Source organism: Oryzias latipes, chromosome 2, assembly GCF_053564925.1.
Source record: "Oryzias latipes strain Hd-rR chromosome 2, Olatipes_Hd-rR_3.1".
Classification (NCBI taxonomy): Eukaryota; Metazoa; Chordata; class Actinopteri; order Beloniformes; family Adrianichthyidae; genus Oryzias; species Oryzias latipes.
In genome coordinates, this window is record NC_136238.1 from 50,489,290 (window position 1) to 50,515,223 (window position 25,934).

A 25,934-nucleotide genomic window follows, 5' to 3' on the forward strand; every position below is an offset into this window, starting at 1 on the left:
CCGGTGCTGGCCTCTTAGTTGTCCCTAAGGTGAGGACCAAAACTTATGGTGAGGCTTTGTTCCACCATTACGGTCCTCGCCTGTGGAACAGTCTGCTGGAGACCCTCAGGGCCGCAGAGACTGTAGAGCAGGGATGTCAAACATATGGCCCGCGGGCCGGATCCGGCCTGCCAGGTGGTCTATTCTGGCCGACACATGAAGAGTAAAAATTATAAGGATGATTAAAAAAGAAAGCTGGTTTTTAGTCCATTCCTATAATTCCTATGAGTTATGATTTTTTAAAGAAATAACCGAAATGCGCAATTCCGCCACTAGGGGGAGCAAAGGAAAAGCAAAACTGGTGAAACAGCATATATCTGCATGGGCCAAAAGCGAAACACAACACCTCCGAGTCTGGGTAAGATGCAGTTTGGTTCCCTGTGAGCCTTACCACTGTTATCTTGCTATAAGGATGATCATTATCGACACCCTAATGACCAAAATATTGTCAGAAAGTGAAGTGGAGTGAAGAGCCTTCCAGGATAAATGGACAGGGTTTTTTTTTATTTCTTTCACGAAGCTGAATGCAAAACCCAAATGCTTTGTATGTCATCAACATTGCAGTGCTCAAAGAATATGACATTCAGCACCACTAAGAGAATCACCATAGAGAAAAGTTTTTGGATTTCTTCAGTGTCAGATGTAAAATATTCAGTCTGTATAAAATTGAAGAGACCAACTTTTTTTATGGAAATTAATTTTATTTGAGATCCATTGGCCCCAAGTGATTAGGCTACTATGTTGGTTGAGGCATTTTTTCCAACTGAGTAAACAAACGAACCCCCGAATCAAAATGAGTTTGACACCCCATGCTGTAGAGGTTTTTAAGAAGAGCCTCAAGACCCACCTTTTTAATTTAGCTTTTAGTTGATTTTAATTGCTAATTTATTCTATTAGTTTTAGTCTAGGCTATTTTATGTATTTATTTTCATTTTATGCATCTTATTCTCAGTTTTATGTTTTTATATACATCTTATGTTTTTAATTTTAGTATCTTATGTTTTTAGCCCCAGTGTTTCTTGTGGGGATCTTTTCCTCCAGAGCTTGCCGGCTTGCTCAGCGGTTGTTGCTGCAGTTCTTACCCTTGCTGGGGCAGCTGGGGTCTAACTTTGCAGCTTCACAGCTGTGAAGTGGATTCCGTTGCTGTCCCAGTCTGGGTGGGCGCTGTGGCGATGCCCCCATGGCCAGGCTGGCTCTTGGTATAAAGAGATTCCCAAATACTGTTTCCTCACAGCAGAGCCAAGCCTTACCTGTTTGTTTGCTTATTTATTTAAATTTACACGTGGGGGCCATGGGTCATGTGTTTTACCAGAGGGGAGTGGGAAGGGTTAAGGGTGGGTTGGGTTTTTACTGTAATGTGTGTTTTCTGTTTTTAATGTTAAAGCGCTTCGAGCTGCACAAAATGCATGAGAAGCGCTATTTTATGAATAAAGTTTGATTGATTGATTGAAACTGTGGGTTATAGAATGTCATGCAAATACTGAGTTTTAAAATATTTTATAAGCTAGAATTTGCCCCGCAGCCTCCTCCTCCAGCCGTGCTGTTGTGGTTTTCTATTTGTGATGTCACAGTATTTGGAATGGCCTGAAACCTGATACTTGGCGTCCCAATTATCACACCAATTAAGGTGTGTGAAGAGAAAGAGGGAGGGGTGGAGGGAATCAGTTCAACTGTGGGTCTCTCCCAAATGAAGGGACATCTGCCCAAATCCCAAACCACTACTGGTGAGAGGGTTTCTTTTGCTCTCTTAACATCTGTGTTTGCACTTTATAATATGATTAATTCCATCCTTTAATTAATTTATGGAGCAGGGTAGAAAGAACGTGATTAAATTGAAGAGACTACTGCTTAACAGCAAATCAGCAGTCCTAAGGCCCGTACACACCGGGACGAATATTCGCCAGCCATTATTCGCCAGCGTTTTTCGCCACGTTTTTTGTGTTCACACCCAGGCGATTTTCACTGACGATGAGCCGAGCGAACATGCAATTTCATTCCCTGACATTAGATGGCGCTTAATGTAAACAGAAATACTCATGTACACAAGGTGGCGCCGCGCAACTTTACGCTTCTTAAAGTCGCTTTTCACTCAGAAGAAGAGAGCGAGTATTTACGCGCTTGTCAGAATAATCCAAAGAAAACACGAATATTTCTAGCACCAGTAGCTCCAGCTCCAGTTCCAGAGATGAAGAAATTATTGTTCTGTTGAATGATGAAAGACGCCGATTTTGGGTACATCCCATAGTTACGAGAAGAGAAGAACATGGGGAGTTTTATCGACTGGTACAAGAGCTGAAAATGTATCATGAGCGTTTTCGGGGATATTTTAGAATGTCCATTATTATTTCTTTGCAGCAGTGTAGACAATACTTGGCGTCTATCTTCTTCGCCATGACGTATGTGTGCTCAGAAAGGCAGTTTTGTGTTTGAGCGCCCCCAGTGTTTTATTGTAACTTCAGAAGATCCAGACACGTGTGCAAAAGCGCCATTCTCATTGGTCGTATAGTTTTAGACCAATGAAAACCAAAAAAACGAACCCGAGGCGTTTTTTAAAAAATGACGCTTTGACGCGTGGCGTTTTTCGCGTCGGTGTGCACACTCTCATTGGTGCCCTTTGTTTAGTCACGAGGCGTTAAACGTCGGCGAAAAATCGCGCTCGAAATTCGTCCCGGTGTGTACGGGCCTCTAGATCGTGTTGTTGTGTAGCCTGACTGCTGTTCGGTGTCGTTCCTTTTTCCACTGGGGGTGCAGCAATCTCTGGCTGAAAGAGCTACTCATGGTCCTCACTGTTGCATACAGAAGGTGAGAGGGGTTGTTCCGGATGCTGGATAGCTTGGTCAGCATCCTCCTCTCACCTACAGAGTCCACTGAGTCCAGGGGACAGCCCAGGACAGAGCTAGCTCTCTTCACCAACTTGTCCAGGTCTTGAGTAGTGGCCTTGTGTTGTCTGACCAGTCCAGTTTATTGTTGATGTGGACGCCCAGGTACTTGTACACATCCACCCTCTCCATGTCCAGTCCCTGAATGACCACTGGAGGAGACTGAAAAGCCTTTTTCCGGAAGTCGACCACCATCTCCTTTGTTTTGGTGGCATTGATGTGAAGGTGATTGAGTTCACAGCAGTCCACAAAGTCCTTGATCACCTTCTTGTATTCCAGATAGTTTCCCTCTGAAACGCGTCCAACGATGGCTGTGTCATGGAGAACTTCTGGATGTGGCAGCTGTTTGAGTCATGGTGGAAGTCAGATGTGTAGAGTGTGAAGAGAAGAGGAGAGAGCACTGTCCCTTGTGGAGCCCCCGTGCTGCAGACGACCTGGGCAGACACACAGTCCTGGAACCTCGCGTACTGTGGTCTGTTGGTGAGGTAGTCAACAATCCACGAGGTCACCCGGTTGTCAACCCCAGCACCTTCCAGCTTTCCCCTCAGCAGTGATGGTTGAATGGTGTTGAAGGCGCTGGAGAAGTCGAAGAACATGACTCTGACAGTACTTCTAGGTTCTTCCAGGTGTAGCAGGGTTCTGTGCATCAAGTAGATGACAGCGTCATCCGCTCCCATGCCTGATCGATAAGCAAACTGCAGGCGTCAAGCACTGGGCTCACTAGGGGCTGGGGGTGATTCAGGATCAGTCTCTCTAGGGTCTTCATTAGGTGAGACGTTAAAGCACCAGGTCTGTAATGGTTGGGCTCCCTTGCCTGTGCGGTCTTTGGTACTAGGACCACGCAGGAGGTTTTCCACAGCACAGGGACCCTCCTCATGTCGAGGCTCAGGTTGAACATGGACGCTACAACCAGGCAGAGTTGGTCAGCGCAGTCCCTGAGCAGTCTGGAGCAGATGCCATCTGGACCTGTGGCTTTCCTGGTCTTGATCCTCTGAAGCTCTCTTCTCACCTGCTCTTCTGTTATGTTGAGGCTGGGTGGGGGTTTTTGGGTACTGTCAGCTATGCAATGTGAAGTAGGGGATTGTAGAGGGGGTTGGGGGGGGGGGTTAATGTCCTGGGGATGTGTGATGGCACAGACGTTGATAAGTAGGTGGGGGGTGGCAGCTCAGACTGACACAGGGATTTGGAATGGTCCGATGTTGACTGAGTAGTTGTGGGGGGAGTCGCCCTGGATCAAATCTATTGAAAAATGAATTGAGCTCGTTAGCCCACTCTTGGTTACCCTGATTGCACCTATTGTCTGTGTTGAGTCCAGAGATGGTTTTCAGGCCTCTCCAGACCTCTTTCACATTCTTTTGTTTATGGAAGCGATTCTGTAGCATAATTAAAAATAAAAGTCAAAACCAGAAATGCTTTTTCATTTTCAAAATGTAACTGCATCAAATGACTCAAAAATAAAATAAAAAATCAATATTTCAAAATGCTTTTTGATTTTATACTTGAAACCGCTTATTCTGTTTCATAATTAAAACGAAAATGCAAAGAGGGAATTGCATTTGCATTTTAACATCCACCCTGCGAACACTGTTGCAATATTCAATTCCATTTAGCATTTCCAGAGGGGAGGCGGGGCGATGACGTCACTGCTTTCTCCGTGTGTCTGACACACCAGGAGCAGACTGTGTTAGCGGCAGAGAAGACGGCTTTGAGTTGGTTGTGAACTTCTAATGATTTTCCACAGCTTCTCAGGACAACATAGCGGCATGTCCGCCTTGTGCGGTCCTCCTCCTGACGCACCCCTGATTTTGCTGTTCAATGACAGCATGATAGCAGATTTCACCATGCTAATCGTTTGCTGGTTGGACCAACACACTTTCAGCGCGAAGCTGCAGGAGACTATCTTCTAAATGTGCTTTTGTTGTTGTGATTATAATAAAGGGCCTGCTCGCTCATATGTTTTCTAAATCCGTGAGGTCAGTGCTTTTTTCTTCGCTGCAACAAGGAGGACCAAAAGACGGGTTAGCATTATGCTAATATGAGCTAAAAAATTAGCCGTGAACGTACATAAAACTCTGAACGGGCAATAAGCATCTTGGATGTAAATATGTGGGAATTACATCAGTCTTTATTTTGTTCTGGACACCACTGGAAACACAAATTCATATGATGGTTTCTCAGATCGCAGCAGCATTTCCGCCTTCAGCGATCATCGGGAGCTTCGCACTCCGCTGTGCGAAGGCAACTGGCGGTCCGCAGAACAAAAGCTTGTCCGGGGGGGAGTTACCGCGGTGCGTCCACAGAAGGCGGACATGCTGCTATGTAGTCCTGAGAAGCTGTGTAAACTCATCAGAAGTTCACAACCAACTCAAAGCTCCACTGCTCCTGGTGTGTCTGTGTGTGTCTGTTAGCAGCCGGACACACGGAGATAGCAGTGAGGTCATCGGCCCGCCTCCCCTCTGGAAATGCTTATTCGAATTGATTATTGTGACAATGTTTGCAGGGTTAAAACGTTAAAATGAAAATGCAATCCCCTCTTTGCATTTTCATTCTAGTTATGACAGAATAAGCAGTTTTAAGTAGAAAATCAAAAAGCATTTTGAAATATTGATTTTTCATTTTATTTTTGAGTCATTTGATGCAGCTACATTTAGCAAAATATAAAAGCATTTCTGTTAATCCATTTTAATTGTCAATTTAGACATTTCTAAATGAATTTTGCTACACATTTAGCAGAGAACCTTTTGAAAATGAAATGTCAAAAACCATTTTCATTTTCATTTTAATCAAGTGACAGAATAAGAAGTGTTGAGGAAGAAAATGAAAGAGCATTTTGAAGGATTGCTTTTTCATTTTAAGTTTGAAAAATTTTGTAAAAAAATGCAGCTTCATTTTGAAAATGAAAAGTATTCCTGGTTTTGACTTTTATTTTTAATTAAGCTACAGAATCGCTTCCATGACTTTCCATCTTTCTTCTGTAATTCTCCTTGCCCTCATTAATCTTCACTTTAAGTTCCTTCTGCACCCTCCTCAGTTCCTCTTTGTCCCCTCTTTTTTTGGTTTAACAGGGTCTTCAGCTCAGGGGTCACCCATGGTTTATTGTTGGGGAAACACCGCACCATCCTGGAGGGCACAGCGATCTCCACACAGAAGTTTATGTAGTCTGTGATGCAGTGTGTCAGACTGTCCATGTCCTCATGCGATCCACACAGAACCTCCCAGTCTGTGGTCTCAAACCAGTCCCTCAGCTCCTCACTGGCCTCTTCTGTCCACCTTCTCACAGATCGTGTAGTTGGAGGTTGTTGTTTCACCACGGGTTTATAGACAGGTAAATGTGAACCAGGTTGTGATCTGAATAACCTAGTTGGGGAGGGGGAGAGACAGCTGCAGGCATCCTTCACATCTGTGAGGATGAGCCCGGTGAGGACTATGAGCACCTTGTTCAGCCAGAGACTGCTGCACCCCCAGTGCAAAAAGGGGCGTTACCGGAGGTCCTTCATCCCAACAGCAGTCAGACTATACAATAACACGGTCTAGGACTGTAGAAAACCGCTGCTTTTATTTATTGCCTTATTTAATCTGTTATTTATGACCTGTACTTTTACTTCCACCTTGTATTATTACTATTCTTACCCATTGCTACTTTGTTTGTCGTACCTTTCCAACTGCTATTTTTCTTGTTGTTTTCCCCCCGGGGATCAATAAAATCCTATCTCATCTTATCTTATTTACATACAGTAGGTCCAGTGTCTTGCTGTTCCTGGTGTGGCACGTAACATACTGGGTGAAGTTTGGGAGAGTGGAGGAAAGTGAAGCATGATTAAAGTCTCCGGATATGGGAAAAAAAGAGTGGGGGTGTGCTGTCTGCAGCTGAGACACCACAGTGTGAAGAAGCTCACAGGCCACCTCTGCGATAGCAGATGGGGGGGGATATACGCAGTTATCGCCATAAAATGCGAGAACTCGCGCTGAAGCCATATTACCAGGAAGCCACACTTGCAGTTCTCGTCAGCAGGAACTGCAGAATAGCGGGCAAACCTTCAGCTGATGGGGTCTCAGTGTGGCTCTGCAATGTCTGCTCAAGGCATTTTCTAGACTACCGGGTCGTTTATCCTGTTTTAATAGACTCTGGTGTCATGGGAGTCAGGGCTGCTGCTGCTAATTGTCTGATATCCTCCATCTGTGCCTGCTCCTCTAAATCTTTGCCTCTGCCCGTCACTTTCTGCTGGATTGTTGCACTGCAAGCATTCAGTCAACTCACCTGCTCTGTTGTCTCTGCCACCTCGTCTACCTGTCTGCTCACCACTCAGCCTGGCTTCCAGTTAACCTGCTCAGCCCAGTCTTCAGTCTCTGCTCTCAGCTTCATGCTGCTACGACCGTCGTATGCTCCTGTTTCCTTGTAGCACCATTCTGCCCCAAGCCTTGTAAGTGATGGTGGATTTATGTATGGCTACTTTTTTGTGTGAATAATTGTTTATGTTTTTATTAGTGATAAACTAGTAAAATATGTTTTTAAAGTTAAAAACATTCTTCTCATTCCTCTTCCTCAATGTCATCATCAACCTATCATGGTTGTTGACACCAAAGTTCTGGTTGCATGTCCACCACCTCCTGCTATAGTGTCGATCAATTTTCCTGATATGTTTATTCATCTTCTAAAACTGTTTTGTCCCTTTCGAGGTCACATGGCTGCTGGAGCCTATCCCAGCCGCTTCGGGCGAAGGCAGGGGACACCCTGGACAGGTCACCAGTCTGTCCCAGGGCCACAACCACACACCCATGCACTCTCACATTCACACCTACGGACACTATAGAGCAGGGGTGCTCATTACGTCAATCACAATCGACAGAGTGCAGGCCAGCAAAGATAAATAACCCAAAAAATAAAATAAAAAGTACTTCCAAAGAATCCGTCAGTGAATCAAAATCATCACTGAGAAGTACGGTACTTGAATGACATGCATAAGGGTAGTATTATCTTATTGAATTCTATGCATTTATGATCCTTCCACTCCGGACAGTTGCAGTGTTTCCCCCGTGAGTCTCCTCCTGCTGCCTGCTCCGTAGCCCCCCCCCCCCCCCCTTCTGTGGCACGCACTCCTCACACAGCCAGCAGGCTTAAAAGCCATGCCCCCCAATTGCTTTCTGCTTTTGTGAGAAATGCCTCATCTGTCGATTCAAAAGTATTTTTGTGTACTCTACTGTGTAGTTTTTGATTATCAGTACATAAACAACATAATGTATTAATAGTTCATAATACTATGTTTATTAAACAGTATTTTAGTCTCAAAATACCACACACACACACACACACACACAGGTAGACCTTCTAGACATTGTCGTCTCAAAAGTAGCTCACATGGCGTCACATGAGTGTGGGCACTCCTGATTTAGAGTCACCAGTGAACATATGAAGCATGTTTTTGGATGGGGGACAAAGCTGGATTCCCTGGAGAAAACCCACACATGCACTGGCGTACATGCAGACTCCACACAGAAAGGTCCCCCATTGATATTCTGGTTCAGGTTCAGGTCCCCCAGCCGGGACTTGAACCGGGGGCCTTCTTGCTGTGAGGCAAGAGTGCAGCCCCTGATTAAAAATTAAATAACTTTATTATTCCTCAATGCATCATGAATCTCCCTTTTTGTTATTTTCTTTATAAGTGTTTTTTAGGTTTCTATCTTTGAACAAAGTACTTTCTGCATATTGAGACTACATGGTCTACTTCTTTCAATAATTACATTTTCTGTTAACATGTTTCCAAATATTAAAATGATTGTACAGAGCAGCACTAAAAGTCTTTGTTCTCCAAACCACAGACCGTTTTTGCCTTTAAACAAAAGACGGATCATAGAAAAATTAGTAACAACTGAACACCCAACAGATCAAACTCAGTCAACTACATTATCAATCATCATAACACCTGATCCGTTCTTCTCATCCTTCAGGGAGTTCAGCTTCTTTACTGACCTCAGAGTCTGCAGTCTGCAGGCTGGACTCTCCAGAAAACCACACAGAGGACGAACTCCTGAATCCTGCAGGTTCTGGTTCCAGCTCAGGTCCAGTTTTGTCAGATTAGATGGGTTTTTCTTCAGAGCTGAGACCAGATCTTCACAGCTGATCTCTGACAAACTGCAGTCCTCCAACCTGCAATGAGACAGAAAAGTGTGTTCAGGAGCAGTGATGCAGCTGGAGGTCCAGGAAATAGATTTTGACCAGATTTACAAGATCCTGACTGAAACAAATCAGTTTCTATCAATCATCAGAACAATCAATTCAATTGATGAAGAAAATCTGAACCAATCATCAGTTTGTTTCCAACACGGCTGCAGACAGAAAATCTTCCAGTGAAACATCAGAAAGTTCTTCACCTGATCCGTTCTTCTCATCCTTCAGGGAGTTCAGCTTCTTTACTGACCTCAGAGTCTGCAGTCTGCAGTCAGGACTCTCCAGAAAACCACACAGATGAACAACTCCTGAATCCTGCAGGTTCTGGTTGTTGCTCAGGTCCAGTTCTGTCAGATTAGACGGGGTTTTCTTCAGAGCTGAGACCAGAACTTCACAGCTGATCTCTGACAAACTGCAGTTCTTCAACCTGCAATCAGACAGAAAAGTGTGTTCAGGAGCAGTGATGCAGCTGGAGGTCCAGGTCGGTTTGGGCTCAAAGAAACTCTCAGCAGCAGGACGGAACCAGAAACACCTCCAGGTCAGAAAACAGCTTAGTTATTTGCATGAAAGCACCACTGGTTTTAAAGTAGAACCTCATCAAGCGCAAAATCACAACATGAGACTTTTTCAGCTGAAAATGAAGATGTGAACTTAAAGAACAAGTAAAAAAAATGTCATGTGTCTGGAAGAGTCAGTTTGAAACTGCTGCTTGTCTGTGAAAAATCTCAAACTTTTAGAAACTGAAAGAAAAGCTCAATTTGCTGTATATTGATGAGCTCAGAAGTGGAATATTAGCAATCATTTTTAATTTCTTTGTGTGTTTAAAACAACTTAGAATACATAATAAAGGTGATAAACTGAAACGTGATCTCTATGACTTTTCAGGTTCTGCATGGCGACCATTTCAGGATTTTTTTGCATCAATGAATAAACAACAACAGTTTGCATCACAACAACTGTGCTGGATAAGTGTGAAAACTGGAATATTTACTGGAAATATAACATTTCCAGTAAAGAAATAGTGTTTGACTTCTTTTAATCCTTCTGCAGCTGTTGATCCTGAACTATAAAACAAGAAGTTTCTCTGCAGAAACTCAAAGATTTTCACCACAAGAAAAGAATGAAGCAGAGATAAACTTTCCTTTCTCTCTTCATCCTGACTGGAAGAAACAGGTTGTGCAGAAAAACAGCTCAAAAGTCATTAGTTCTCCTTTAATAATACCAATAATAATAAACTTTATTTATATAGCACTTTTTGAAATCCAGATTACATCCAAATCCAGATTTAATCATCAAAAGCACGCCAATAGAGGAGGGATTTTACAAGAGATTTAAATACTGGTAGGGACTCAGGGAGGGAGCAAGTGCAGAGACGCTAAATGGTCTCTCATTCTGGTTTTGGTTAGGAGTCTGGCGGCACCATTTTGGACTAACTGGAGTTGATACACATTCTGCTGTGAAAGGCATGTGTAGAGTGTTGGACATATTTTACTTTAAGCCCCAGCCACCACAGCCCCAGACGAGCACCCTATCACCACCCAGGAGTTCTGGGCATCCCCCCACCCCAACCCCAGGTACGAGCCAGGACTCCCCAAGGGAGACCCGCTCCGCACTCCAGGCAGCCACCCACCCGGCCCACGGTTGGTCCAGGGAGGATCAACGCCGGGGCCAGCCGCCCCCACTCAGGATGAGAGCACCCCGGGGAAAAAGGGGGCCCACAAGGGGTGTTGTAAACATGGCCCGACCAGGCTCAGCCGCAGGTCGAAATTTGGCGGGGCCCAGCGCTCAGGAGCAAGGACCAGAACCCACCCCCCAGGGACACGGACACCCCCAGCTCAGGTGTAATGTGAACCCCCCCCCCCCCCCCTCCCCCAAGCGGAGAGAGCACCGCCGGGCCCAGGAAGGCGGCACCCCGGGGACACGGCAGCCGTTGCCAAGGGCCCGTACCCCCCACCAGGGAAGGAGTAGGGGACAGATGGTCCTAGGTCCCCCCTTCCTTGCAAAATGTGTGTGCGTGTATGTGTGTTTGTGAGGGAGTGTGTGTGCATGTGTGTGTGTTTTATGTTGGAAAGAGCGGGGGGCCCACTCCATACGGCAACCATGTGAGGGGGACCACTGTCAAGTAGCCCCCCCCCAAGGCGCATCACAGGCTAAACCCCCCACCCCTTCACCCTAATATGAGGTTATATGAGGAAGGGGGTAAGTTGGGGACAGCTGGTAGACTGTCCCCCCGGTGGTCAAACAGCCATCCCCCAGCCCCCCCCCCCCCCCCCCCCCCCAGCAAAGGGGCCAGGTCGCCCCAGCCCAGGGGCCCCATCCCCGGAGGCGGCGACACCCCAGGCCCAGCACCACCCACCCCACACAGAGAGAGAGGAGCCAGAAAGCGTCCCCCCCCCCCCCGGAGCAAGCCCAAGGCCCCACCCCCAAGCGCCGGCCCTAGAAGAGCTCTGATCAGGCCTGGACGGGACCGAGGCAGCCAACTGGCCGAGGCAAACACCGATTGCCTCAGCGGAGACCCAGACCCGTCAGCCCCCCTGCACCGTACCAATAATGGGCCCCCCTCCCCCCCAGAATGCCCCCCCACAGGACAGGGCCGACAAGCCCCCCACCCCACCCCACCCCAGACCCCGCAGCCGAAGCGGATGACACCCAGAGCGACCGGGGGTCCCAAGAGGATTGTCCCGTCTCGTCCCAGAGCCAGGGAAGGGCCGATCCCAGCCCCAAGTGTAGATGGGCAGCCCATCCAGCGCCGCTGGGCCCCTCCCCCGAGCAGGCACGGCAGAAAGGCAAGAAGCAGGACAAGGAGCAGCGACGACCACGCCCCCCCACCCCCTAAGTCATGGAGTTAGCTATGGGAGACCAGAGAGACTGAATTCTTTCAAAGTGACTTGAACCTTGGGCTGACATTTTTTCCAAGCTGATATGATCAAGCAGCAGATTTCTGTGTTGACTTATGTTTATATTTTTCTTGTTTTTCCAATTTATTAAAATAGTTTTTTTAGCAATACAAAGAGTTATGAAAATGATAGATGCTAATCCTCCTTCTACATCGATGGCACTCATGTCACCAAGCACACAAAGTGACGTTGAAGCCGTGATTGAAACCTTAAGCCAGACTGATAGATCGGCACATACCTGCTGCCAGAGAGCCTGGACAGGCGTGCAGAACCATAGTGCATGCATGTAATTGTCGGGTAGATTACTGTTACAGTGCTCACAAATGTCTGAGATTTATGAGGAGGATTACCATTTAGTTCTGGAGAAAATAAAATGCACTTATGGTCAGACGTGATCAAATCAATACATGTCACATTGGGGACTGAGATCCCACATGTTAAAATAATGTCTAGAGTATGACCTTTGATATGGGTTGATCCAGTGATAGCTTGATCCAGGTTAAAAGAATCAATGATGTTTAAAAATTCCCTTGCCAGTAGTTTATCTGTGACCTTTGGGACTTTTACATGGAAAACAAAGAGGTATGTGTATCACTCCAATACAATTGCTTCCCAAATCTGAAATCGCTGAAGAGAAACAAACACTTTAAATATGACATTCACTGAGTTTCTTAACATTTTTCTTCTTTTCCTTTGGGCTTTTCCCTTCAGGGGTCGCCACATCCAATCAGCTTCCTCTATCTAGCTCTGTCTTCTGCATCCTCTCCTTCAACAGCAGCTACCTTCATGTCTTTAATCACTGCATCCATAAACTTCTGTGATTTTCCTCTAGACCTCTGGCAGCTCTAGACTCAGCATCCTTCTACCTCTGGGCATGACCAAACCATCTCAGTCTGACTTTATCTGCAAAACCTCTGACAAGTACTGCCCCTCTGATGTCCTCATTCCTGATCCTTCCAGGTCCCTCCCAAGGAGAACCTCAGCATCTTCATCTCTGCCACCTCCAGCTCTGCTTCATGTCTTTTCCTCAGTGTCTCTAGACTGAACAACATGGCTGATCTCATTATAGTTTTCTACACATTTCCTTTCATTTAAGCTGAAACTCTTCTAGCACATCCTTCTGGACTATTGACCCTAGATATTACAAATGTTTCACCTTATTTATTTATTTCTTCTCCCTGGAACCTCAATCTTCCACTTGGGTTCCTCTCATCCACACACATGTTCTCTGTCTTACTATGGCTAACCTTCATTCCTCTCCTTTCCAGAGCAAACCTCCACCTCTCTTGCTCCTCCAGCTGTTCCCTGCTCAAAGTACAAATCACCATAACAAACATGGTGACTCCTGTTTAATCCTTATCTGTCAGTCTGTCCATCACTGTCCATTGCAACCAGGAAGGGGCTCAGAGCTGATGCCAGATGTAATCCCCCATCAAACTCCTCTGTCACCCCTACATCACACCTTCCCACTGTCTTACAGCCCTCATACATGTTCTGTGCTCTAACATACCTCTGTCACTCCAGACTACCACAGTTCCTCTCTCGGTATCTTGCCATAAGCTTTCTCCAGATCTGTACTTCTCTATAAAATCCTCAAAGCAAATATTGTATCTGTAGTGCTTTTTCTTGGCATGAAACCATACTGCTACTCACAAATGTTCATTTCTGCTCCTAGTCTAGCTTCAGCTACTCTCATAACTTCATCGAATGGCTCATCAGCTTTATTCCTATGTATTTGCCACAATTCCACACACCTCCCTCTTTCTTAAAAATGGTTACCATCACACTGACTAATAATATCTCTAACATATTGTGAAAAGGTTACTTCTCCCCACTCACAGTAACACCATTGCCTTTTGTCTTTTCTAAATCTGCTAGGTCCTTTCGCATTAGAAAGATTTATTTTTTTTGGACACAAGATGTAAAACGTGGAATGCCGGGATACCTCTCTTTAGTGATGTCACTTGGTTAATAATGTTTTGTGTATATTGCTTACTCAGGACATCCAGTGTGATGATGTCCAGAGAGACATGGAGAAGCACAGCATGGGTGTTTATGTCATCAAAAAAGAAGCTGAAGGAGAAGATCCTGCAGATGTTGGAGTGATCCTAATGGAAAACCTAAGAGCTCCAGCCAGAGCATGTGCAGCAATGCTTGGAGTAATCTATGCAACCAACCTGGCTTACCCCAAGGAACTGAGATGCTACTACGAGTTCATTCAGAAGGTGCTTATGCAAGTGAATGGAGAAAAGCTTTCCCCAAAACTCTTGGCTCAAAAACAAAATGAGCACAGGATCTGTGGAGCGCTGAAACCAAACTTCTGGTCATGACTGAGCTCCTGTTTCTTATTCAGAGGAGAATGTTGGAAAATGGGCAACAAACCTTAATGGTGTTTTATGTTCATGGTTTGCATTAGAACTTTCAATTTAGGTTTGCTGTTGCCCTTTTCACTGTTTTATTTGTGTTATATACCTATCCCTTACTGATTTGTGCAGTACAAAGTCTGTGAGTACAAAGGAAAAAAGCAAAAGATTGAGTTTGAAATCACTCAGGAAGATGTGAGCACTATAGTTGGAGGAGCTACATGCTTAAAAATAGGCTTAGTTCAGAGAGTATATGCAGTTGGAAAAGAACAAGACATTCTCAAAGACTATAATGATTTGTTTGACGGTCTTGGTTGTACCCAGAAGGATTCCTGTAGCCCTGAGTGACAGAGTAGTTAAAGAACTGCAGAGAATGGAAAACATGGGAGTTATAAGACAGACAGAGGCAACAGAGTGGGTTAACAGCATGGTGACTGTAGTTACACCCAAGAAAATTCACACATGCATGGATCCAAAAGACTTGAACAGAACAATAAAACCAGAACATTATCCATTGCTCACTGTGGAAGAAGTTGTGTCTCGTATGCCAAAAGCCAAATACTTCTCTGTGTTAGACGCTAACCAGGGATTTTGGCAGATCAAGCTGGATGATGAAAGCTCAAGGCTCTGTACATTTAACACACCCATCGGTCGTTACAGGTTTCTACGGCTACCTTTTGGCATCTCATCAGCACCTGAAGTGTTCCAGAGAGCGGTAGCACAAATGATTGAGGATCTGGATGGTGTTGTAAACATCATAGACGATTTGCTAGTATGGGGCGACTCGAAAGAGGAACACGATCACAGACTGAGAAAGCTGCTGGACAGAGCAAGACAATACAACCTGAAACTGAACAGAAACTACCTGTAGCTTACGGGTCACGAGCACTAACTGACTGTCAGCAAAGATATGCTCAGATAGAAAAAGAGTTGCTAGCAATTGTGTATGGTTGTGAGAAGTTTCACCAGTACGTTTATGGAAAAGAAATTCAGGTTGAAAGGGATCACAAGCCACTAGAGAGCATCTTTAAGAAATCTCTGCACCAAGCACCCATGAGATTACAGAGAATGCTCCAGAGATTGCAAAGATACAGCCTGAAAGTGACTTACAAACCCAGCAAAGAACTCCATATTGCAGACACACTGAGCAGAGCATTCTTAAGAGAGAAAGAAGAAGATTTGATGGGAAAAGAGCTGGAGGTAAACATGATTACACCTCAACTGCCAATGTCAGAGGAAAAGATGAATAAGTTTAAGAAAGCTACAGCAGAAGATCCAGAACTACAATATCTAAAAGAGAGAGTTCAGAGAGGACGGCCTAATGACTGGCATGCTGTTCACAAAGATATTCGGCAATATTGGACATTCAAGGAAGAGATCACATACACAGCTGGACTGATGTTCAAGGGATCAAAGCTCATAGCTCCACAAAGGTTGAGACAAGAAATGCTTGAAAAAATTCACGAATCACACTTGGGAATGGTCAAGTGCAAAGAAAGAGCCAGAGACATTTTATATTGGCCAAACATGTCCAAACACACTGAAGAGACAGTGTCAAAGTGTGCAGTCTGTAACGAGAACAAGAACAGTAATCCAAGAGAACCATTACTATCACACCCAGTACCAGACAGACCATGGGAGAAAGTAGGCACAGACTTATTTCACTACAAAGGAGCAGAGTTTGTGTTATGTGTGGACTACTTTTCTAAATTTCCAGAGATCATGAAACTGAAAGACACTACCAGTCACAGTGTCATAGTGGCTCTGAAATCAATATTTGCCAGGCACGGGATACCTGATGTTGTGATTTCAGATAATGGACCTCAGTATGACAGTGCTGAGTTCAAGGACTTTGCTGAAAGCTGGGAATTCAGGCATGTCACATCTAGTCCCACACATGCCCAGTCCAATGGTCAGTCAGAACGAACAGTACAAACAATCAAAAATCTGCTCAAGAAATCAGAAAATGGAAAAGGAGATCCCTATATTTCACTCCTGGAGTTTCGCAATACACCACTGGAAAGTGTGGGCTTATCCCCGGCGCAGTTGCTAATGGGACGAAGACTCAAAGTAAAGTTACCAACTTCCACTTCTCTACTCACTCCTAAGGGATCAGCTAAAGCACAGAAACACCTAAGAGGAAGACAGGAGAAGCAAAAGCTTTACTTCGACAGACAGACAAGAAATCTTCCAGACTTGCATTCGGGAGAGAATGTAAGGATGCCGAGAGGAACAACATGGCAGCCTGCAGTGGTTCTCCACAAGCATGAGCAACCACGTTCATTTGTGGTTCGTACACCTGATGGAAGACTTTACAGAAGAAACAGGAAACATCTGAGGAGAACGGAGGAAGAAACCTTTTCACCAGCAGAGGGACAGAGTCTGAATGAGGAAAACAACAATGATGAGAGTCAACATACTGAGCAACCCAATGACAATGAACAGACTGTCCATGCTCATGACACTAGCCGCGGTTACATGTGCAAAATATCTTGATGGGATCAATGGTCGGGTTAAAATTCACCCGTGCACATGGGCACAGAAAAGCTGTTTGCGATTAGAACAAACGTTCCCATGGCTCACACTTTCGGTCCGGATGAATCATTTGGGCATGCGCAGTAGTGTTAAAAACTCCCGGATGAGGAAATAGGTCCTGTTGTAAACAAACCGCTGCCACAGACATTTATTTTATGCAGCAGCTCCGTAATATACAAGACGATCTTCCAAACGTGCTTTTATTATGTCATGAATAGTATGAAGCACCTGTTCGCTCATCGTTTTATTTAATCCGTGTGATCAGTGCTGGAAGAAGGGTTAGGACGGGCTATAAACACAGGCTAACAACATTGGCCTGATGGACACAAAATCCAGGACCATTAAACGCAGCAATCTGCATCCTGGCTGCACGTAAATGTCTGGGAATAACATCAGCCTTTATTTTGTCGGGACACAACTGGAAACACAAATCCATGTGATTGTTTGAACAGTTTCTAAGGACTGAGCGACATTGATTTCTGGTTCCCCAAACTCGCTGCGTGAGCTGGCGGCTCTCCTGAGTCCTGCAGCCGCTAACCCAGAGCGGCGGGACGGCTGGCAGTCTGAATTCTCCCACACATAACAAAACAAGACAACAAAACGCACACCTAACAAACATCCTCCTCCCATCAGACACGAAGTTATTAATCCAGCTCCTCTGCTCACTCGGGTGCCAGTGGACCGAGTGAGCGTCGGGGGGCACGAAGTGCTCCTGCCCCGCATCTCCCTGGTGAGGGGTGAAAGAGAGGGGAGAGCCAGCGGGGCGAGAGCGGAGCAGCGCTTTTCACGGGGCGTCTGCAGAGCAGCTGGTCGGTCCCTTATGCGCTCCAAAGCTTTCTCTCAGGGAAACACCGTTTATGCGTGACGTAAACCAGAGCAGTAGTGACACACGAGCAGAATGACTGTTTACATGAATAACGATGGGATAAACGATCGGTATAACCCAGCTATCTCCATCGGATAGAAATTCTGATCCGAACGAGTCTGACCGGGGCAGAGTATTCCGAATGGCGCGTTTACATGACGCATTTTCTTTCCGATCAGGCGTTCATTCCGATTACTTTTGCCCATGGAAACGTGGCTAATGAGACTTCTAACCAATCTATCTTTTATAGAACCAGATCTGGCAGACAAGTCAGATTACCTGTTAGATACAGAGAGTAAATCTCAGTTACTTAGCATTATAAGGAAATGTTATAATGGTTTGGGATGTTATATTTTTTTTGTATAATGCAAATGTTTCATTTGTTTCATTACTTGTTAAAAATGGGGATGTGACGTATGTGAGTTGATAGTTATCTTGAGATGCACACTAGGAGGCGCTGTTGTACATGTGGCTGAAGTACAAGGTTAATGGCGAGTCTGTGTTAGAATTAAAGCCTGTTCAAACATCGGAGGTCGTCCTGATTCATCAATATTACAGAGACTTTTATTTTGATGGTTCACTGCTACTTCCTGTTCTTTCACGGCATTCCATTTTGGTTTTGCTAATCGTGTGAAAAGGGTTAGGGTTACCCTTAAATGCAGCACTCAGAAGTATGTTAGTCTTGGCAGGACTCAAGCTAACATGCAGCTTGGTCTCATATGTGTCTGTGGGGGGTTTTCTCTGCCTTCCTTCAGGTGTGTGTTGGAGTGAGACCAGAAGTAACACACACCTGTGTGTATATTTTTCGGTTTAACACAGTAAAATCCCTCATCTTGGATGGCAATTCCTGTGTGAGACTTGTTATTCATCTGAAAACACAACGCAGATGATCTTAGCCGGCGCTGCACGCCCCCCGCAGCAATAGTGTGTCCCGGCTAAACAAGTAAATACAAATAAAAACAATATAGTAAACTGGACTAAAATAAATAAGCTAAAACCACCTATTTTAAGTTATATCTACTTACATTTTTTTAATCAAAGCAAATTTAATTTTTCTAAGTTGTCATTTATTCATTTACTATACCGTGTTATCCCTTTCGGGGTCATGGGGCTGCTGGAGCCTATCCCCGCCACTTGTGGGCGAAGGCAGGGGGCACCATGGACAGCTCGCCAGTCTGTCGCAGGGTAGAATGTCCACAAACACACACCCATTCACTCTCACCTAGGGACAATTTAGAGTGACCAATTCACCTATGAAGCATGTTTTTGGATGGTGGGAGGAAGCCGGAGAACCCGGAGAGAACCCACGCATACACGGGGAGAACATGCAAACTCCACACAGAAAGGTCCCCCATTGATGTTGTTTTTTCAGGTCCCCCAGCCGGGACTTGAACCGGGGGCCTTCTTGCTGTGAGGCAAGAGCGCTAACCACTGCGCACCCGTGCAGCCCTTTTTTTTTCTAAATTGGATTAACTTAATATAATTACGTGCAAGACTCTTGACGAAGAAAAATTAAGTCAATTGAAAAAGGCATTTTTTCAGTGTGGGGCTCAGAGTTTGCTGAGTCCACACCACTTGGCTGGACAAGGGATGATTCCTTCTAGTCTTCCTGCTGCGTTGGGGAGACGCTACTCTGTGACTCCAGGGACCAGAGCCCTCCGGGACGATGACATAGTATGGCGTTTTTCAGGATCCTCCACCGTTAGGAAGAGGTGGAGCTGCATTGAGAAGTTATGGGAGATCGTCTGGAGATGTTGATTTCTGTATCCATCTTGATTTGCTTCTCCACTCCTGGAAGGCTGGGGATCACAGATGCCGAGGGATTCAGATCCAGTCTGTAAGGGTTCAGCCTCAAGCATCACAGTTGACAACTTCTGATTCAGGGGAAGACACTGTGGGAATTCCCCAGCCTGGTTGTCATCTGCAAGAGCAGCAGAACGAATGACACGATGGACGATGTTCAATCCAGGAGCCTGGGCTGAGAGGGAACGGCTTGGACCTTTTGGATAGCCACGTACGACCACCTCAGACCATGTTGACCCCGCATTTGGTGTTGAGCATGACGCCGGTTTCTCATGATCAAGGGTTTGTTTTATTGTGGCTAGCCACTGGGATAGACTACCTGCTAGATCCATGTAGTTCTGCAACAAGGAATCCTTCTGTCGCAATTTCTCAGAGAGTCAATGGATGTCTTCTAACAGATTAACGAAAATAAATTTTAAAGTTTCAACGACTCGTTTCAGAGACTCACTCAGTGGAGTTAGCAGATGGAACCAAGTGCAGTGGAATGGCGGAAGGAAGAGGGACAGCAATGATCTACATACTAGACATCAACACAGCCCAACCACGAAACGCGCTTTTTCTGTCATCATACATGACATCTTTTCGGTGGCAAGGGCAGCCAATGCAGGAGCAACAATCACCTTCAAAAGAGGGGAGAGCACCATGGTCACCAAAGATGGTAGCAGGTTTGATATCCATGAAAATGGAAACTTGTGGACTTCCGGTTTGTACCCCATCGGGATGGCTGTGTAGTAGGAGAGCTCCCGACAGAACCAGAGAAATTGGTCATAAAAACCCCCGGGAACGGCGAAATCAACTACGGAAGTTGAATATAACATCGAGGGGAAAGAGAAAACACCAAAGACCAGTGTTCTGCAGCGAATTGGTGGAAGCAAACTGACTTTGAAACGGGCTAACATTAGGTGCTAAAGCTAATCACCGCAGGCTTACCACCTAAGTTAACGTTTGCTAACACAAGCGAAATGGCAGAATACAATGTACTGCTGCAAGAACTTAGAGCGTTTTGCCAAGAAAACAACGAAAAACTGGAGAGTATTAAAGAAGACATTGCTAAAGTGAATAACCGAATGGAAGATAAAGCAGAAATAGTCTTTTTACAAGAAACACATCTCCCAGAGGCTGAGCATCTTAAGATGAATAAAATGGGTTTTAAACACGTTTTTTATTCTTCCCATAGCTCAGGGCGGAGGAGAGGGGGGGCCACCCTGATAGCTGGGGCAGTGAATTATGAACACGTATCAGAATACAAAGACAAAGAAGGCAGGTATATAATGACAACAGGAAAAATCAATAGTATTCTAATAACATTACTAAATGTGTCCGTTCCCCCTGGTAGTGACTGGTCTTTCTATAGACATATTTTTGAATTAATTTCAGCAACAAGTCAAGGAAGAGGAGACTTCAATATTGTATTGAATAAGTCACTCGATTCCTCAAATGGCAAAGGTGACTATAGAACGATTGGGAAAAAGATGAGACATCTCATGGAGGAAATGGGCATAGTGGATGTGTGGATGGAAAATAATCCAACAAAAAGAGAATTTACTCACTACTCACATCCTCATAATGCTTCCTCTCGTCTAGATTAAATATTTATGTTCAAAAATGACCTACTAAGAGTGAAAAACAGTGAGATTGGAATTTCTGCAATTTCTGACCATAATCCAGTTACAGTGAGTCTCTACTTGGCAGGACAGAAAAGATCCACTATTTGGAGATTAAACAATAACATTTTAAATTACCCAAATATCAAAGATAAATTGAGAAATGAAATTAAAGAATAAATAAGTACATAATGATAATGGTGAGGTATCACCAGGAACTCTCTGGGATGCTCTAAAAGCAGTTCTGAGAGGGAAAATAATTAGCATCTCATCCTACCAGAAAAAAGCTAGTCAACAGAAACTGAAGAGCTTATGTGGTAGGATCAATTGGCTCAGGTGTGGCTCAGAGAGTAATTACGGGCGGTGGCCTCTTGGGGCACTATAAAAAACCTTAGGCGGTCACTGGCAGGGTGTGCAGCATTTGGCCACTGGGACCGCCCACTTCCAATTGTATACATCCGGTTTAGCCTCACAGGTAAGGTAGCGGTGGTAGCCTGTTGACAGTGTGTGTGGTCGGCTTTCATGATTTTATGCTGGTTTCAGCGCCGGATACTCGCGGCCAAAGGGTGAGCTCTTGCAGCTCTGCTGATAGCGTGGCTTAGCGCTTTTTGATTACCAGGTGCTGAACAGAAAGAGCCTCGGTAAGGTGGCGTCGCTCAACAAGCCTTGCGTTTGCCTAAGCTGATCATTTTAAGCGTTAATGACGACGCTGAAGTTGGCTTCCGATTCACAGCTTCCGATTCGCGAAGGCACTAAAGAAATATTCCGCTGCATTTTTCGCATTAAGATCACCCAAAACCGGGTCCTGTTCAAAAACCGCTGGACCTGGACTGCTCAAACCTGGATTAAATTATACATTAGATAGTAAAGAACACATTAAACACAGTTTCTGATTTGTGAAACCTTCCTCTGATTTGTGAAAATCTGAAATAGATTGATTTTTACAGCATTTTACGCACTGAGTCCACCTCAGACTAGGTCCTGTTCAAAAACCGCTGGACCTGGACTGCTCAAACCTGGATTAAATTATGCATTAGATACTAAAGGACACATTAAACACAGTTTCTGATTTGTGAAACCTTCCTCTGATTTGTGAAAATCTGAAATAGGTTGATTTTTACAGCATTTTACGCACTGAGTCCACCTCAGACTAGGTCCTGTTCAAAAACCGCTGGACCTGGACTGCTCAAACCTGGATTAAATTATGCATTAGATACTAAAGAACACATTAAACACAGTTTCTGATTTGTGAAACCTTCCTCTGATTTGTGAAAATGTGAAATAGGTTGATTTTTATAGCATTTTACGCACTGTGTCTCAAAATCTCAACATACAAAAGAAACTGGGAAACAGATGTCAGATTGGACAAATAGTTATGGTCACGGTTAGCATGTACCACTGACTTAAGTTTTGTTTTTTTGTTCAATATTTCTTGGTTTGTTTTCTGATTTACTTTAAAGTTCCTGTTATGGTGTTTTCCTTAAAGTTGTCCTTCCCTTGTCCCCATTATCCTTAAATTGCATAAAATTCGATGAAATGATAATATTTCCCACAGCGGTGTTTGCACAGGACCAGGCCTGAAGTAGACTTAGTGCGTAAAATGCGATTAAAAATCAACCTCTTTCACATTTTCACAAATCAGAGGAAGGTTTCACAAATCAGAAACAGCGTTTATTGTGTTCTTTACTATCTAAATTATTATTTAATCCAGGTTTGAGCAGTCCAGGTCCAGCGGTTTTTGAACAGGACCCGGTTTTAGGGTGGTCTTAGTGCGAAAACTGCAGCGGAATGTTTCTTTAGTGCCCTCGCGAATCGGAAGCTGTGAATCGGAAGCTAACTTCAGCGTCGTGCGTTAATGTTTGTTTGTTTTTTCTGTTCTACCAGGGACTTTCTAACGCTCCCAAGAGTGGAACACCTGCTGTTTTTTTTATGCTGTTTGTATATGTGGCTTTTTATACTGATTTTATCAGAACCTTTTATTGATCCTGCGTGGAAAGGATCCAGTTTGGACTTAAAGGAGGGTTTTTCTGGAGTGCTCGCCGACGGAAATTCGCCAGGGAGGCGATCGGGACATTTTGGGGCCTGGACTCCCCTCATCTATCCCAAAGCCAAGACGAGCGGCACTCACAGCACTGTGCAGCATCCGAGTAAACGGCTAACCCCCGCTTGAGTAGCCAACTGGTGTTTTATTTTAGTCTTGTATTTTTAGGGTTGGTTCTGGGTCACCGAACTGCTGGGACCCGTTGTTATTTTGCTTTAAGACGAACTATTGAATTATTGTCCCCTGTTTTTTGTTTTGTCACCAGCACTGAGGACCCAGGCGTCAGTCCTGGGTGTAAGGTGGAGGCCTTCTCCGGTTTTGCAGTGGCGTGTCTTCGGGTGAGGGGTTCACCGTGTGAGTGTTTTTTTTATCATGTGAGTGGGGTGATTTTTATCTCATAAGTTGACATTTTATTTGGGAGCCTCCACCTCGCCTAGTGAAAAAATCCTCAGCCCAGTGAACGGGTGTCTGTGGTGCTCATCTTTTTAACTTCTTCATTTTAAATGGTTTTAGGATTTTGCAAATAAATTATATTTTAACCTTGTTTCCTCCGTCTCGTGCTTTGTGCGCCTCCATTGCAAGAAAAAGTGTCCCTCGGGACCACAATTGGCGTTGTCGGCAGGATCGCGCACTTGGCAGAGACGTGTGGTTATTAAAAATATATATATATATATATATATATATATATATATATATATATATTATATATATATATATATATATATATATATATATACATATACACACTTCTGTTTTTGGTGACACGCAGGCCTGATATTGGAGTTCTGTTTAAACTTTTTATATATTTATTTTTTATTGCAAAACAGCAGCTGGTTCCGCTTGGAAGCGAGGAAGGTGATTGGGACAGGTAACTTGGCGTCCCAATAACCCTGGAAAGTGGTCTTGTTTCTTTGGTCCTTCAGGTTTTAGTAATGGAAGGACAGGTCCAGGATTTAACAGACCTGGTTTCACGGCTACAAGCTGAGAATGAGAGGCTGCGGCAGCAACAAGCGGCAGCTTCTGGCCCTAGTGCAGCACCTGCCATTGTGGCTGGGCCTTCGACCAATCCTCCCATAGTAGAGAGACTGTTGTATGTCCCTAGAGACAGAAAATGTCCCATGTTTAGAGGACGGACTGGTATTGGGCTTACGGAGTGGCTTGAGGAGGTGCAGGCTTGCATGAGGGCTCGCCATTTAAGTGTAGCCGATCAGGCGTTCTTTTTGTTTGATCACCTGGAGGGAGAGGCCCGCGATGAAATTAAATATCGCCCCAGTTCCGACAGGGAGGACCCGGCTAGGGTCATTGCAGTGCTACAGGAATTGTACGGCTGCACTGACTCTTATGTTGCCTTGCAGGAGGCATTTTTTTCTCGTCGGCAGCAGGAAGGTGAGACACTGCATGAATACTCCCTGGCTTTAATGAGCCTAATGGCCTCAGTTAAGGGAGCTGCACCTAGTGGTGTTCCGAATGCTGAGATTTTATTGCGGGATCAATTTGTGGAACATGTTTTTGACTGCGCCCTACGCCGTGAATTAAAGCAGTTTGTGCGCCGACGGCCCACCGCTACGTTGCTAGAGGTTAGGGGTGAGGCAATACAGTGGGAGCGGGAGGGTCTCCCTGGAGGCGTACGGAGTTGTAGTTACTTCTGTCCCTGGGTTCCAGTTTGGCGTTGGGGGTAGTTCCCAATCAGTCCCTCCGGTGTCTGAACTATCAGAGATAAAGGAGATGTTAAGGCTCCAACAAGAGCAGATCCTCCAGATGTCTCGGGACCTGTTGCGTCTGCAGAATCCTACCCGGACCAGCCGTCCCCCTCGTGGTTCCCTTATTTGTAGAAGGTGTCAACAACCTGGGCATTTTGCCAAGGATTGTGATGGCGTCCGGGTGGCTCCTTCGGCCTGCACAGTCTCGCCTACCCAAAGGTCCCGCCAGAGAAATAATTACATCCCAGAGTCGGAAAACTAATGCCCGCCGAGTTGCAGAGCCACAGCTCGGAAGGGGAAGCTTCGGGCTCCAGCGGCGATTGCGATGGCCTTCTGGCCTCTTGTCCACATTTACAGGTGTTCATGGGGGGTCGACCCATCTCATGTTTGGTGGATACTGGGTCCATGGTATCCACGATCACTGAAAGCTTTTTCAAGCAGCAGTTTGAGCCATGGGGACAGGAGCGCCTTCGCTCCTGCCAGTGGTTACAACTGAGGGCGGCTAACGGGTTAGCTATTCCATATCTGGGCTACCTGGAGTTGGAAGTGGGACTGTGTGGCAAGTTATTGCAACAATGTGGTGTGCTGGTTGTAAAGGATATCCCTGGTGGAGGACCTATTCAGGCGCCAGGTGTCTTGGGTATGAACATCATCCGGCGCTGCTACCAAGAGCTCTTTGCCCAATATGGCAGTACACTCTTTGGACAATCTGAGGTGTCCACAGCCCCGGATGTAATTTTTGGGGCCCTGGAACGGTGCCACCAAGCTCAAGCTAACATAATCCTCACTGTTTACAATGCAAGGACACGTGGTCGAAGGGCTCGTTGGATTTCTGGTGGTGTCCTGGCTGTCGTTGCTGCCACCTGTTCAGAACAATGCACTGGTTCGGCAGTGTTGTTTGACCCATGTAGCTCAGGCTTCCCTGCTGGCCTTCAAGCAATCCCATCGCTGGTGAGGGTAGAACGGGGGACCGCGTATATCCCGGTCATCAACGTGGGGTCCACTGCTGTGAGACTTCATCCACGTACCCTTATGGGCACGC

At 45.3% G+C, this 25,934-nt stretch overlaps 2 protein-coding genes across 3 annotated transcripts in view; one reads left to right on the forward strand and one right to left on the reverse strand.

Moving 5' to 3' along the window:
- The window catches only part of LOC144988952 (NACHT, LRR and PYD domains-containing protein 12-like), a 195,745-nt gene that overhangs the window by 134,894 nt on the left and 34,917 nt on the right, over positions 1-25,934 (reverse strand). The window contains exons 9-10 of one of the 2 annotated variants that reach the window (XM_078940356.1): positions 9,335-9,511; positions 8,887-9,063 (exon numbers count right to left, since the gene is read on the reverse strand). In XM_078940356.1, coding sequence (XP_078796482.1) covers positions 8,887-9,063; positions 9,335-9,511 — 354 coding nt within the window. The remainder of the gene's footprint in view (positions 1-8,886; positions 9,064-9,334; positions 9,512-25,934) is intronic. The other variant, XM_078940361.1, reaches the window with a different exon arrangement.
- LOC144989396 (uncharacterized) lies at positions 9,493-18,272 on the forward strand. Its single transcript, XM_078941786.1, has 3 exons — positions 9,493-9,622; positions 13,982-14,206; positions 15,005-18,272. Exons 1-3 carry the CDS (start codon positions 9,548-9,550, stop codon positions 15,041-15,043), a joined length of 339 nt encoding a protein of 112 aa, XP_078797912.1. The 5' UTR covers positions 9,493-9,547; the 3' UTR covers positions 15,044-18,272.

What these genes read in the sequence shown, in the direction of transcription:
- LOC144989396 (XM_078941786.1), top strand. Translation starts at nt 9,548, where the DNA reads ATGCAGCTGGAGGTCCAGGTCGGTTTGGGCTCAAAGAAACTCTCAGCA. An exon ending in GGAACCAGAAACACCTCCAG is followed by an intron (nt 9,623 to 13,981) that starts GTCAGAAAACAG and finishes TTGCTTACTCAG; the next exon opens with GACATCCAGTGTGATGATGT. An exon ending in ACTACGAGTTCATTCAGAAG is followed by an intron (nt 14,207 to 15,004) that starts GTGCTTATGCAA and finishes CGGTCGTTACAG; the next exon opens with GTTTCTACGGCTACCTTTTG.